At 40.3% G+C, this 16,181-nt stretch overlaps 1 protein-coding gene across 16 annotated transcripts in view; it reads left to right on the plus strand.

The window, feature by feature from the left end:
* Window positions 1-16,181, plus strand: part of RIMS1 (regulating synaptic membrane exocytosis 1) — an 871,728-nt gene that overhangs the window by 577,038 nt on the left and 278,509 nt on the right. For 3 of the 16 annotated variants that reach the window (XM_030199019.1, XM_030199018.1, XM_030199030.1), the window contains one exon: window positions 9,896-9,925. The exons of the other annotated variants lie outside the window; for them this stretch is intronic. In XM_030199019.1, the coding sequence (XP_030054879.1) occupies window positions 9,896-9,925 (30 nt within the window). The remainder of the gene's footprint in view (window positions 1-9,895; window positions 9,926-16,181) is intronic. 16 annotated transcript variants of the gene reach the window in all.

Consider the following 16,181-nt stretch of genomic DNA (forward strand, 5'->3'; position numbering starts at 1 on the left):
ACCTATTTATTAAGTGTTTCTTTTACAAAGCTGTGCTAGTGATTCCTGCGCGGTAAATGAGAGGAAGCCCATTCAATGCAGCTTTGTAAAGGAAGCCCTAAATTAATTAAGGGCTGAGGACCAGCCGCACCAACAACTTGAATGGGTAGATGGAAGGAACTCATGTTTTACCATAAGGTTCATGATGCCACTAAAATACATCTTTTAGCGGCCAGGATGAACTTGGTATGCTGATTATAGATTGAATGTGTGGCTAAAGGTGTTCTGCAAAGCAGATCAAGAAGTGCTGTAGGATATGAAGCAAGATTTAGAAATGCCATGGAAAACTGTGGTGCATTTATTTTTTATTTATTTATGTGTTCTTTTATCCCACCATTATGTAAAAGCAAGTTTTGGTTCAAAGTGGCTTACAGTTTACAGTTTATAGTTAGGTGAAATTACAGTAATGTTATGCAGTTACAAAGTGGAGTGGAACATTGATAGTTTATGTAGTTAGCTATAGGATTTTTTGAAAAGGTAGGTCTTCAGTTTTTTTTTCTGAACTGAAGATAGTGATGCTTCTTGTGGCCTTGGGTATTGAATTCCATCATTTGGGGCCCAGATAACTAAATTCTGCCGAGTAGATGGTTTTATAAATTTATGTTTCTTCAGTTGGGTAAGTGAAGAATAGCTAACCTCTGGTTTCTGGGCTTGCATTTCTGGAGGACAGTTCAATCAGATCTAGTATCTATTCAGGAGACATTCCAAATAGTATTTTGAAAATAAGGTTGCTGGCTTTTAAGAGTAGTCTTACCTTGATTGGCAACCAGTGTAGCATTTCAAACAATGGAGCAGCTCTTTTATATTTTGACTTCTTGAATATCAGTCTGGCTGCTGTGTTTTGGACTGTTTGTAACACTTTTAGGGGTCCTTTTACTATGCCATGGTAAAAAGTGACCTGCGGTAGTGTAGTTGTGGGTATTGGACGTGCGCAGAATTATTTTTCAGTGCGCCTGTAAAAAAGGCCTTTCCCCCACCCCCCCACCCCGAAAATGGACGTGCGGCAAAATCAAAATTGCTGCACGTCCATTTTGGGTCTCAGACCTTACCGCCAGCCATAGACCTAATGGTAAAGAATTTGGGCGGTAATGACCTACGTGCATCAGATCCCACTTGGCGCGTGCCCACTACACGCACCAGAAAATAAAAAATATTTTTCAGACATGCGTAGCGGACGCGCACCAAAAATGAAATTACCATAAGAGCCACACGGTAGTCAAGCGGTATGTCCATTTTGACATGCGTTTGGTGCGCATAGACGCTTACGTGGCTTAGTAAAAGGGGCCCGTGGAGGGACATAATCGAATGGGGCACCCAAGTTTTCATGAGGGCGTCCTCACAGGACGGGGCCGGGAAACCCGTATTATTGAAACAAGATGGGCGTCCATCTTTCATTTCGATAATACGGTCGGGGACCTTAGAGATTGTTGACCTAAATGTTGAGATGGTTGTCCCTGGTTTTTGGCCATAATGGAAACCGAGGATGCCCATCTCAAAAATGACCAAATTCAAGTCCTTTGGTCATGGGAGGAGCCAGAATTCGTAGTGCACTGGTCCCCCTGACCTGCCAGGACACCAACTGGACACCCTAGGGGGCACTGCAGTGGACTTCAGAAATTGCTCCCAGGTGCATAGCTCCCTTACCTTGGGTGCTGAGCCTCCCAAAACCCACTCCCCACAACTGAACACCACTACCATAGCCCTAAGGGGTGAAGGGGGGCTCCTACATGTGGCTACAGTGGGTTTCGGGTGGGTTTTGGAGGGCTCACATTTACCACCACAAGTGTAACAGGTAGGGGGGATGGGCCTGGGTCTGCCTGTCTGAAGTGCACTGCACCCACTAAAACTGCTCCAGGGACCTGCATACTGCTGTCATGAAGCTGGGTATGACATTTGAGGCTGGCAAAAAATATTTTTAAAGTTTTTTTTTTTAGGGTGGGAGGGGATTGGTGGGAGTAAGGGGAGGTCATCCCTGATTCCCTCCAGTGGTCATCTGGTCAGTTTGGGCACCTTTTCACGGCTTGGTCGCAAGAAAAAAAAATGGACCAAGTAAAGTCGGCCAAGTGCTCGTTGGATGCCCTTCTTTTTTCCATTATTGGCCGAGGACGCCCATCTCTTAATCATGCCCCAGTCCCGCCTTCGCTACGGTGCCGACATGCCCTCGTGAACTTTGGTCGTCCCCATGACGGAAAGCAGTTGAGGATGCCCAAAATCAGCTTTCGATTGTGCTGATTTGGGCGACCCTGAGAGAAAGACGCCCATCTCCCGATTTATGTTGGAAGATGGGCGCCCTTCTTTTTCGAAAATAAGCCTGTTAGTGTACTTTCTTTACATCTTATGTATGCTGCATTACAATAGTCTAGTTGTGACAGTATTAACAATTGCACAATTATCCGGAATGAGTGTCTAGGCATATAAAAATAGTCTGGTCTCAAATATTTTCACATTTGATAAATCGATGCAGACACATAAGATAAGCATTAATAACCAGTCTATTCTAGGCAGGAGATATTCTGTCCATTTACTTGTTCTAATTCTATTTTTCTATGCCCATTATTACTCTCCCTTTTTGTCCACCAAATTTTCCTTGTAACCTGGCTCCTCACCATATGAAAATAACTTCACAATACAGAGAAGAAAGAAACTAGACCAACTCTGAATGCTTGTGTGAACCAAAGTGTACTTTGTTTTAATTTTGTTCTCTTGAATTTAGTTTATTACAGCTTCAATAAACTATAGGGTTCTCTGTGATGAAAAAAGGATGCTGGGTAGGGAGGGGGAGTGGGAACTATGACTCATGCAAATGACAAAAGATGACTGTTTACGTCCATCTGCCTAGAGAGCATTAAAGACAGATCTGTCACCTATTGGTGTGTGAGATTTGAAGAGGTAACCTTTAGTTAAAATATGTAACTCCATCCAATATCTGTAACTAGGCCTCTGGGGTTTTTAATGATATTATTGTTAGGGCTGTATCAAATATTCATATTCAATTTGATTCAGCCCTGAATACTGAATTTATTAAAAATGTATCCATTTATATATATATTGGATACATTTTAAATATATATTGTGCTTCATTCTCTATCAGTTCCTACTCCTTTTACATCTTATTGAAAACTTTACCTAAAGGCCATTATTTGGCTGCTTGATACTAATGATAGTACCATGAGACTACCACTAGAGATTGACCGGAGCTATTTTGAACCCAAGTGATGATAGGACAGAAGTGACTAGAGATTGCTCCTACCTATGCCCTGCTCCCCTCCCCAAGCTAATCATAAGGGAAACCACTAGAGGGGTTTGGGTGTGGAGAATAGGGATTTGATTGTTGGGGGATATGTGTTGGGGGTTGGGGATGACAGGAGAGTTGGGTAGGTTAATGTATTCTACTACTAGCCTCTTTAAAGATAGCAGGACTGACTTAGGGCCACTATTATTTTTTTTAATTATTCAACCTTTATTAAGCATTTCAGAGTAAAACATACAATAGTAAATAACTTGCAATACTGGAACTTTTATATAAAACAGTAATCAGAGAACAATAAGAAAACAATAAGATAGACTCAAGTCATGTCTACTACTTTAGGGCCTCTTCTACAAAGCCATGCTAGCAATTCCTGTGCAGCAAGTAAGAGGAAGTCCATAGGAATTGAATGGGCTTTCTCTCATTTGCCGCACCGAGAATTGGTTGTGTGGTTTTGTAAAACAGGCCTTTACTGTGGCTTAACAACTACCCCTCTAAGTGGTCCTTTTACTAAGGTACACTGAAAATGGCCTGCGATGTTTTGGGAATGTGTATTGGGCACACACGCAGGTCTATTTTTGCCTGCAAAAAAAAGCCCTTTTTTGGCCGAAAATGGACATGTGGCAAAATTTAAATTGTCGCACGTCCATTTTGGGCCTGAGACCTTACCGCCACCCATTGACTTAATGGTAAGGTTTCACATGTTAACAGGGAGGTAATCGTCAGCGGACGTATACTGCCAATTACTGCCCAGTTAACGCCATGCCGTAGAAAATAAAAAAAATTTTCTGCCGCAAGTATCAGATGCGCGTTAGAAATGGAATTACCGCTCGGGGCTGGTGGTAGCTGGGCAGTAGTTCCAAATTGATGCACATTGGACGCGCTGGAATTTACATCACATTTTCGTTAGGGTAAATGGAGGTGTATAGTTTTAGACACTGGAATATCAACTAAGCATATTCTATATACCATGCTGAAATCTAGGTGCCACTTATAGAATATGCTTAACCAGAAATGTTTACCGCGGGAACTTAGTCTACTATTTTTAAGCCCCTGTATGGAGAGCACCTGGAACATTGAGGGCATCTGTATAAAGTATGTGCTAACAATTACATGCTAATTGTGCATTTAAATCACTAGCAATAATGGCATATATTCATGTATGTGTGCACATGCAAGTACAAAGACCAAATATCCAACTGGGCACTATTCTGTAAACACACATGTATCTTACATAGCACATATGTCACAGATTAATGTATGGGTTTGTAACATAGAATACTGAAAGTTACATGTGTATCACTGGAAGTTAGGTGCAAACAGTTACACCAGCTCTGTCACTCTTAATTTATAAGCACACAATTTAATTGTTACACTAATATTCTATAAAGGAGAGGAAACTAGGCCTTCAGTTATAGAATTAGCCCTTATCTGTATAGGTGTGGAGTTAGAGTAGGAGTCAGAGCAAGAAAGAACCATATTCATATGGGGGGAATTCTATATATGCAAATGCAAATTTGGCAGAATTAATCAAGCCAATCAACACCAATAATTAAGCAATAACAAGCAATTATCAACACTAATTGGCACTAAAGTGTGGATCTCAAAAGGGGGCATGTCCATGGGAGGGGCATGAGTGGGCTGTGGGCATTCCTAAAAATTAAACGCACTGTTATAGAATATGCCCGATCCGCACCTAAGTTAGGTAGGCATTTACACCAGGTTTTAGTTGGTGTAAATGGCCGTGCCTAAATTTTAGTCATGGGGACAGGCATGCACATATTTTATAAACCATGCCTAACTGCAAGCAAGGTTTATAGAATAGCATTAAGCGCCAATTTTTTCGGCACCATATATAGAATTCCCCCTTTAGTGATGATGTTCAGCCACTATATAAATAACGTATAGGTTTACTTTAGGTCTGTTGAAATGCAGTCCTAAAGTAAATCACATAGATTATCCATATAGGACCAGATTCTATATAAGGTGCCTAAAAAATCCACATGGTAAACATTTCTTGCTAAGCATATTCTATAAGTGGCACGTAGATTTCAACATGGTATATAGAATACACTTAGTTGATTTATGTGCACTGAGCCATATTCTGTAACTACGCATGGAAATTGAGGAATGCCCATGAAACACCCCATTTCCCTGCCCACAACCATGTCCCTTTTGAATTACGCTCATTAGAATTTTGGTTCAGTTCATTGCAGAATACATTTAGTGAGTTATGTGCATAAATTCTAATTATTGCCAATTAGTGTGCTGGTATTAACGTTGATTAGCTTGTTAAGCCAATTAAGTTACACGCATTGTTATGGAATACTCCTAGATTTCAGCTTGGAATGCTATGCACGCTATATAGAATCTGGTAGATAGTGACTGAATATTGGTGCTATATAGTGGCCAATGGTCAGTGGCATCTACAGATATTCACTATATAACAGTGCCAAATATGCATATTTTTAAAAATCCTCAGATGGCATTAAAAAAAAATCTGCTGACCACCACTGCTTAAACTTGACCCATATGTTATTATATTCTGTGGGCAAAACCTGTGCTATTTTACTATTTTGCAATCCAGCTGACATAATGAAATTTTACCCATTTGTTGGTCCTACGTTTTCTTGAAGTGTAAATTAAGCCCTTACTTTTCTGCAGCACCTTGCTGCTTGTATATTAAAGTGATATATGAAAAACTTGTATAATGTAATTTAAATTGATTTGCAGTTACATGAAAAGGTGGTTTAATATTATTTGTATGAAAGTTGTGATTGTTTCTGAAGTATTAGAACTGCTATGGGATGAGAGCTTGGAGATGAAGAAAAGGTTGGGTCATAGCAGGCTTTGTCACTGACTAAACTGTAAGCTACACAAGCATGGCTGGGCACAATCTCTTTGCAAATTGCTTCCCTTACATCATTTTATTGTACTATGACAGAAAAGTAGATGCATGCATAAACAAAAATATAAAAAATTGTCTTTCTAAGGGCATATACCTCATGAGCCACAAATATGCAGAACTTTCTTTTAGCCAACTCTTACTGGTGCCATGCTAGTTGTGTGCAAATATGTACTAACATGCAACTGTGCCCACGTGACCAGTGCTTTATGATGATAAATTCTTGTACTGAAGTTTATCTGCTTGAAGTTTGCAATATGCTGATATTTCCCAGTGCTATTTACTCCTAGTCTTTGAGGGCTTATCCGTAATGAATATGCAGGAGAGACATTAGTGTGCGTGCAGATCTCTCTCATGCTTGTTCATAACTGGTCAAGCCTGGAGAGTGCTCCACTAGGGAATGTGCCTTTCAAAGAATGATGAATAATATGGATTCTACATCCCCCAGAGGAAGCATTATTGTGAAACACAGCTTGTGTTGGGGCTCATTTCATTGACAGTATAGGGCCCTTTTACAGAGCGGCGGTAAGCCCAACATGGGCTTACCTCTCCCTATTCTGGGACTACTTCCAGCCCAACACGGCCGCCGCCGGCAGTTCCAGGTCAAGCGTGCACCATGGTTAGCACAGCAGTAACCTGGCAGTTGCTGTGCACTGCCAGGTTACCATGGGAGCCCTTACCGTCACATCAATAAGTGGCGGTAAAGGCTCCCCGCTGCATGGCCACCCGGTAAGAGTTTTCTTACTGCATGACCATTTTGTTTTTGGGGCTTTTTACCCATTGCAGTAAAAAGGGTCCTGGCGCACAGGACAAATAGCCCCCGCCACTACCGCAGGGTCCTTTTTCCTTTCAGCTGGATAAAACATTCCCTATAAGTACTATTGATATTTGGCTAGACAGTAAAACACCCATCTACCCATCGCAGACCTTCCATCAATGACTGAGGAGTTCATTTCTTGAGGAAGATTTGCTTTCGTGGCTGATGGATATTTTCATTTCTCAGATAAGTGGATCTCAAAATTAAATAACTTTCTTTGGAAGATATGTACAGTATTATTTGATTTATGATGCAACATTGTGGATTCTTTCAGGCTGATATATTTTTTGGAAACCTTTAAACTATATTCTGGGAATTTTTTGGATTAATTTTTTTCACCAAACATTATTTTAGAATTAGAATATGTTATGTGCAATGATGAGGTTGGTGGGTGTTACCCTGGTCGGGTAGTACTGAGCATACATCACATATTTATATTATTAGTCAGTTTGATTAGTTTTTGCTTATTTAACACCCAGATCACTTTCTTCTTCTTCTTTTTTTGTTGATGTTCTTAAGACAATCTGATGTATTTAGGTTTTGAACCCTGAGTTCATTCATATTTGTTCAAAGGAAATATCCTGAAAACCTTACTCATTGGAGGACCTCAAGGACATGGGAGTGAATACCCCTGACTTAGCCCAACCAGTGAAATCAGTATGCTGGCAGTATATTCTGTTGCTTCTCTTAAACTAATTTTGAGCAATCCATACCAATGAATAAGAATTTATCTTAACTATCTATAGGATAGTGCTATTGAATATGCGAGAGATTAATTTGCATATAGTAGAAGTAGTATGCGAGCAGACCTATCTTGTTCACTTTCATTGAGGGTATCCTGAAAATGCAACCAGGTTTACAGCCCTCAGGTTCTGAGCGAACATCACAATTCTAGTACAATACTGCATGTATCTGGAGCATCAATCAGATTCACTTTTTTGTAGTTGGAGACTTTGTAAAGATAATGACCAGTTGGTACATTGCAGTATCTCATCTTTGAAATGTATGAAGACTGTTAAGACTGCAATCCTACATTCACATGCATTATCAAGTGTATCGTGACTAACAATATTTAAGTATGCACATTGTTGCCTTCTGTGACCTGACCCTGCTTCTGAGCCTTGCTATTTTTACTATGGACAAAAGTGCATACACAGTCGATTCCTGCATGTACGTCCAGACAGAGTGTAGGCAATTTCCAGACATCTGATTAACCCAGATAAACAGACATTCACCCAAGTGAATAGCTTTATAGATCTCATCTTATTTTTCATTTATGGTGCTCTTTTTTAAATGTCTATATGTGTTGGATTTGAAGAATAAATGCATTAGTATAAAACATTAAAATCAATAGTGTGTTTTTATGTGCAGTTGGACTCAGAAGCTGATCCTGGTGTTGGTACCGTTTTAGCTATTGTTTTCAAATATTCTATATATTACAAGTGTTGAACGATATTCATTTTACTTCAAAGTGATATTAGATAGCAGGGATATGAAAATGGAAAATGTTTTTGACTTGTTTTCAGTTCGCTTGGATATTTTTCCCAATTTGCGGATTCAGAAACTGATCTTGGTATTACTACCATTTTAGCTATTGTTTTCAAATGTTCCAAATGCTAGTAGCATGTAAGCATATTTATTTCACTTTAAAGTGATATTAGATAATAGGATGTGCACATGGCAAAAGTTTTTGGCATGTTTTCCATTTGAGTATTTTTCTTGCACGTGTACTACCTTTAGTTCATTTCACAAATTTGTTTTAATAACAAGAAATTTGAAACATTTTAATTCATTTGAGCCATCAACAACAATCGTATCATATAAAGAGTAACAATACTGGGTGCATTAAAACATTTTAACCTGCACTAATTAACCTGTAATGAACGCACATCCCTATTAAATAACATGGCTATTTTCCTATATAGTTGCAGATTTGCAGAAAATTATTAAAATGCTCACGCATTAAAAAAACAAGGCAATAGTAACTTGCTCACATATATGATTGCTTCATTAGTGATATGCCAGAGCAACTGAAGAATACCTTTACTAAATAGTGTTCAGCATCATGTTTGATGAAGGAAAGAACTAGAAATAAGGATTAAGCTGGAAGCGTAACCACGAGGCTCTGCATGCAGTTAGCACATGCAAACAGGCTACTACAGACCCGCTTTAAAATGTTTTGAGGTATTCTGCCTGTTTGCGTGTGATAACTTGTACATTACCAGTTTTTAACAATATTTTTCAGAGGACGTGTGTCATAGGTGGAGAGTAGGCATTTCTGCGTTATCCAGCTAGTGCATTATGATTAGCACGTGCTAACTGGATAAACGGGGCAGTAGGTGCTCCCACATTAACTTTTGGCAGGTGCCACGCGCTAATGGGAACCTTCAAGTCATAAAAGCGCTGTATTAAATCTGGGCTTAGCACGGAGAAAAGTCCTGCAATAAAATGCGCTAAGCCTGATTTTACTATACTCGAGTAAAAGGTCCCCTATATTTCTTTCTTTATCAGTTATTCTTATCCTAATATATATGAGCTAAGCAAAGGCAATAGATTTGGGAATTTCTTCATGTGGCCTTGGCAATTCCATGATATTTGTACATTTTAAAGTTCCTTTTTTAAAAAAAAAAGAATGTTTGTCATACTGCATTGTATTTTTATTTCTCATTTCTGTTAACATGAAAATGAACAGTCAAATTCCAGTTACTTCCTGCTTGCTATTAGTTTTCAGTTTTGATCTGGACATTGTATTCATCGTGATTTTATTTTGATGCATTGAATGGTATAGTATGTGTCATTGTTGTTTATGACATATTTCTTTGTCTGACCTGTATGTGCTGATATTTTTCTTATGTCTCCATCATTGTGTGCATTAAAATCATTGAAGAACCAGAGAGCTATAACTCATTCTTCAAAGGTAAATATTAACATAATCTACTATCATATATTGAAATCATTATGTTTATCTTCTATTTGAATGTATTTGTTTTTATGTAATTAGCTTTTAATTATATCTCGTACAAAAGCTAATAGTAGTGTAGCCTAAACAAAAAGATAAATATGTTGTTCCCCAAAAATAAAATCATCTGTTTAGCCTTCTGCATGAAACATTAGAACTTGTAACTCGCTTTCTCTGGACCTTCTTTTTGAGATAACACAGTGGAAAATTGAAGGACAATATAATCCTCATCTTGATTTGCTCTTTTAAATGTCTGATTTAAAGTAGTTGCTCAGATGAACCTTTTCAGATCAAATTTGACTGACCTATTTGGGCTTGATAACATTCAGATTTTCTACACATCTCCTAACTGAGTCCCAAGATAACTTCAGTCATATCTGGGTTGCCTTAGCTTAGTGTTTCAGAACAACTCCAACACTATGGTCAGGGCCCTGGTCCTAGGGTCTCTGGCGCCCTCCAGCAGACTATGAGTTGGCGCTCCCCCCCCATCCCCTTTCTCTCTTCTCCCACCCTGCCCCTGTCCAGCGATTCTCCTTCGCCCCATCCCCCGCCATACTGCGCCGCCCTTGGTACTTTAAATCTTTAATTTACCTCTGTTCCAGCAGCCACGTCATTTGAAAGCCCTGCCCTGTCTCTAGCCTTCCTTCCCTCGTGAGTTTGTTCCCTCAGAGTCCCGCCCTCGAGGAAATTACGTCAGAAGGCGGGACTGCGGAACGAACTAACGAAGGGAGGGAAGGCTAGAGACAGGGCAGGGCTTTCAAATGACGCAGCTGCTGGAACTGAGGTAAATTAAAGATTTAAAGCACCAAGGGCAGCTTTATGACATGAAAATAGCCAATAGAGTGGATACCCTGGAGGGAGTAGAAACGATGAGAAGGGATCTCCGAACGTTAGGAGAATGGTCAAGGGTCTGGCAGTTAAAATTTAATACTTAACTCTCTGTGGGGTAACTAATCGTTCTGGTTTCTCTTTTACTCATGTAACAAACCTATAAGAAACCGTTTTTTTTTTTTTTTTTTTTTTTTTATAATATGCTCTTACAGTGAGTTTCTTCTAATACATGTGCAAATTATTATTACTAAATTCATAAAGTGATAGTGCTCAGTAATACCATATTACTCTGGCCTAAGATGCGCTTAGCAATATGGTGTAAACAACATCTCTGCACTATGACCCTGCCTACCTCCTTCTGTTCACTCAATTGTCTGTCTTAGCTTCAATATTATAACTGATTGTTATAACCACTATTCTTATGTGATTGCTTATTCAATCACACACTTATCTTAGAGTCGATCTTGTTCCATGCTAGTGAAGATGACAATATAGTTATGCCTCCGGAATAACTGCTGGAAGTGCAAATGTGCTCAAGATAATGTGAATAAAATCATTAGTTCAATCCTCCTCCATTTACTCAATTCTTATCTCATTCTCATTCTCACACAAGCTGTGTTTTGCAAAATGGTTGCGTCATCAGGAGAACCGTTGATATCTGAGTTGGAGCCAAGCTCCTATTTATGCAGTCTGTCGGTTAGTCTTGACAGTGAATAATGCTCCACCCCAGACAACTGCATATATAGGAGCTTGGTTCCAACTCAGATATCAATGAGAACAAGATAAGAATTGAGTGAATGGAGGAGGATTGAACTAATGATTTTATTCACGTTATTTTGAGCATGTTTCCACTTCCAGCAGTTACTCTGGAGGCATAACTATATTGTCATCTTCACTAGCACGAAACAAGATCGACTCTAAGGTAAGTGTATGATTGAATAAGCAATCACATAAGAATAGTGGTTATAACAATCAGTTATAATATTGAAACTAAGACAGACAATTGAGTGAACAGAAGGAGGTAGGCAGGGTCATAGTGCAGTGATGTTGTTTACAACATATTGCTAAGCGCATCTTAGGCCGGAGTAATATGATATTACTGAGCACTATCACTTTATGAATATAGTAATAATAATTTGCACATGTATTAGAAGAAAACTCACTGTAAGAGCATATTATAAAAAAGACAAAAAAAACAATTTCTTATAGGTTTGTTACATGAGTTAAAATTTAATGCGAAGAAGTGTAGAGTGATGCACTTGGGGTTCAGAAACCCAAAAGAGAGATACCGGATAGGAGGGGAGAGATTAGTAAGCTCGACTCAGGAGAGAGACCTTGGGGTGTTGGTGTTGGAGGATCTGAAGGTGAAGAAACAATGCGACAAGGCAACGACTGTGGCCAGAAGGATGCTAGGCTGCGTAGAGAGGGGCATAACCAGCAGAAGAAAGGAGGTGTTGATGCCCCTCTACAAGTCGTTGGTGAGGCCCCACTTGGAGTATTGTGTTCAGTTTTGGAGGCTGTATCATGCTAAAGATGTAAAAATACTGGAAGCGGTGCAAAGAAAAGCTACAAAAATGGTATGGGATTTGCATTGCAAACCGTACAAGGAAAGACTTGCTGACCTGAACATGTATACCTTAGAGGAAAGGAGAAACAGGGGTGGCGTGATACAGACATTCAAATATTTGAAAGGTATTAATCCACAAATGAACCTTTTTCGGAGGCAAGAAGGTGGTAGAACTAGAGGACATGAATTGAGGTTGAAGGGGGGCAGACTCAGGACTAATGTCAGGAAGTATTTTTTCACGGAGAGGGTGGTGGATATGTGGAATGCCCTCCTGTGGGAGGTGGTGGAGATGGAAATTCAAATATGCGTGGGATAAACACCAAGGAATCCGGTTTAGAAGGAATGGTTCAGCGGAATCTTAACGGAGATTGGGTGGCGATGCCGGTATTTGGGAAACAAAATGGGAGCTGGGCAGACTTCTACGGTCTATGCCCTGATTGTGACTGAATAGATAGGGATGGGCTGGAGTGTAAATTTTAAGGGGCTTTGATATTAGCTTCAGAACTTAGCACAAGAACAGTGCTGGGTAGACTTCTACGGTCTGTGCTCTGAGAAAGGCAAGGACAAATCAAACTCGGGTATACATATAAAGTATCACATACCATGTAAATGAGTTTATCTTGCTGGGCAGACTGGATGTACTGTACAGGTCTTTATCTGCCATCATTTACTATATGTAAATCATACAAATGTTATTTTTATGCATGTTAGCCATAGAACAATAAGAAAGGAAGTCACCAAAGGCAAATTTAAAAATGAATTTATAAGCTGGTGGAGAAAATGAGATCATTTAAGAAGGATTGCTTGCCTCTCACATGAAAATAGTGGCATTAATATATTTAAATTCCCTATAAGTTTTATCAGTGGTTTTTAAAAATCTCAGAGTTTGGAAGAAGGTGTGTTTTGGATGTGGTTTCAGCAGTCTGATAAGGTATGGGTTTATCTCTGATTTTATAATGGAAGTGCATGTATACTTTAAAAAAGAAATGGATGTTGGCATTTACATCTACTTCAAGGCAGGCATGTGAGCTAACAGCTTGTTTGGAGCTGGAGCTTGCAGTAGTAACTGGGCCTGTGGAGTTGGAGTCAGTAAAAATGTACCAACTCTGGCTCCAGCTTCAAATTAAAAACTTGCTACATTATAATATATATGGTAAATTTATCATGCTATATATAAATATAAATCTTTGTCCTGGGTCTAAAGTACTGGTACTTAAGATTCAGAACAAAAAATTTAAAGCCTAATATCAGCTGGAGTCAGAGTCAACGTCAGTGTTAGTGTTTATTATTTATTTATTTATTTATTTTCAAGTGTTGGGATTGCACTTTATTTGTTTCACAAATTAATAAAAAAAAATAAGTTTAGAGAGTAAATGAGTTTCCTGACTAATGTTTGTGACCATAGCCTGTACAACCATTAAAGGGGAAATCCAATAAGTGAACCCCTCCAGTTAGGCACAATGAGAGCCTATTCTCTAACAGCACCTGAGCATCCAAATCCCATTATAGAATACTAGTGTAACCCAGTATTGACACTCCTAAAATTTACATACCTGTTGATACACCAGCCATAGATTCGACTTTAACGCAGCAAGGACGTGCATAACTCGATATTCTGTAAGTTGTGCACAAAAGTGGGAATTCCATCCATTGTCCATCTTGGTGGACACCCCCTTTCATTTGTGTGCTATGCCACTTGTGCTCTTCCAGAGTAGCAATTGTGTGTGAGTGTACACTTACCTTTGAAGTACTAGTATTCTGTAATTTTATGTATGCAAGTGGCACCTAAATGTTAGTGCCCTGTTATAGAACTGACCTTTAAGGGGTCTTTTTCGTAAGCGGCATTAGGCACTAATGTATGCCAAATGAAAAATGAAATACCGCAGGATGAGCTCAGACCTTCTGTGGTAACTTCAAAATGTACATACACAAACCGCACACTAAGAACTAGATTCAGTAAATGGCACCCAGATTTGGACACCAAAAAATTTCTGCACCGAGCACTATCCTACTTATAATCGAAAGAGAAAAACGCCTATATTGCGACCCAAATCGGGAGATGGCCGTCTTTCGCCCGTGGGCGCCCAAATCGGTATAATCGAAAGCCGATTTTGGGCGTTTCCAACTGCAATCCATCGCGGAAACGGGTAAAGTTGATGGGGGCGTGTCGGAGGCGTGGTAAAGGCAGAACTGGGGTGTGGTTATCGGCCGAGGAGAGATGGGCATCTTTAGCAGATAATCGAAAATAAAGGCGTTTTTAGCGCGAATTTGGGTCACTTTTTTTGGACCCTTTTTTTTACGAACAAGTCCCAAAAAAGTGCCCCAACTGCCCAGATGACCACTGGAGGGAATCGGGGATAACCTCCCTGGACTCCCCCAGTGGTCACTAACCCCCTCCCACCAAAAAAAACCCACTTTAAAAACTTTTTTTTCCAGCCTGTATGCCAGCCTCAAATGCCGTACCCACCTCCATGACAGCAGAATGTGTTCTATCCTCTGACAGCCTTTCCCTGGTTCTGATGTGGCTCTCGGGTGAGTGTGACACCTTTTCTGTTATGCGCAATGCAGAGTCACATCAGCAATGCATTGTGGTGGGTGTAGGGTATTGGGCTCCGTGATTCCACTAGCTTGTGGCAAATGCTCACGATGTTGGTAGTTGGTAAGCTCTACTCCCATGGTGCTTTTCACCCTGCTTACTGGGTCAGAGTGTGCCCTGTTGTGTTTCCGGTAGTCCATGAGGTAGTGGCCATTTTTGTAAGCCAGTTTTAGATCCCTTTCGCATGTTAGCCACGTTACAGAACTTAGTTCTTACCTTGAATGTGGCTGAAAGAAGGCATTGTACTGCATTCTGCCAGCTTTGACCTACTGCTCATCTCAGTACCAGGAAGACTCTTTGCCAGTGGGGCACAACCTCTGATCTGCAGTTAACTGTGAGTAAACGTGCATATTCCAATAAAGGACGTTTTCGGAGAGATTAGTCTTCAGGTGTCAACTGGTGTGTCAATGTTATATAGTAGCAACCAGTCCTAGAGGCCTGCGTGTATGCAGGTCCCTGGAGCACTTTTAGTGGGTACCACAGTGCACTTAAGGCAGGTGGACCCAGGACCATCCCCCCTACCTGTAACACTTGTGCTGGTAAATGGGAGGTCTCCAAAACTCACTGTACCCACATGTAGGCGCCCCCTTCACCCCTAAGAGCTATGGTAGTGTTGTGCATTTGTGGGTAGTGGGTTTTGGGGGAGGGGGGTTGGGTGCTCAGCACCCGTGGTAAGGGAGCTATGTATGTGGGAGCTTTTTCTGAAGTCCACAGTACTGACCTCTAGGGTGCCCAGTTGGTGTCCTGGCATATCAGGGGGGCCAGTGTACTACGAATCCTGGCCCCTTCCACGACCAAATGGCTCGGATTAGGACGTTTTTGAGCTGGGCGTTTTTAGTTTCCATTATCGCTAAAAAACAAACAAACGCCCAGCTGAAAAATGTCCATTTTTTCAAAAATACGGTCTGTCCCGCCTCTTCACGTACCCGTTTTCAGACATAGATGCCCATGGAGATAGGCGTTCGCGTTCGATTATGCCCCTCTATGTGCTCCAAGTTGTGCACCATTTATAGAACAGTGCATAGCGCCGGGATCTGCATCCAGCTTGGACGCAAGGATTTACACTGACTGAGAACTGGTGTAAATCCTGGCATGCAAATTAGGCGTGGATCCCTCAAATTCTATAGTATGGTGCACATCATTAATGAACGCCCCTGACTGCATATACCCTTCCCATATGTCCACGCCCCTTTTCAGTTGCACACTATAAGATTTACATA

The sequence above is a fragment of the Microcaecilia unicolor genome, chromosome 3, assembly GCF_901765095.1.
Source record: "Microcaecilia unicolor chromosome 3, aMicUni1.1, whole genome shotgun sequence".
Taxonomy (NCBI): Eukaryota; Metazoa; Chordata; class Amphibia; order Gymnophiona; family Siphonopidae; genus Microcaecilia; species Microcaecilia unicolor.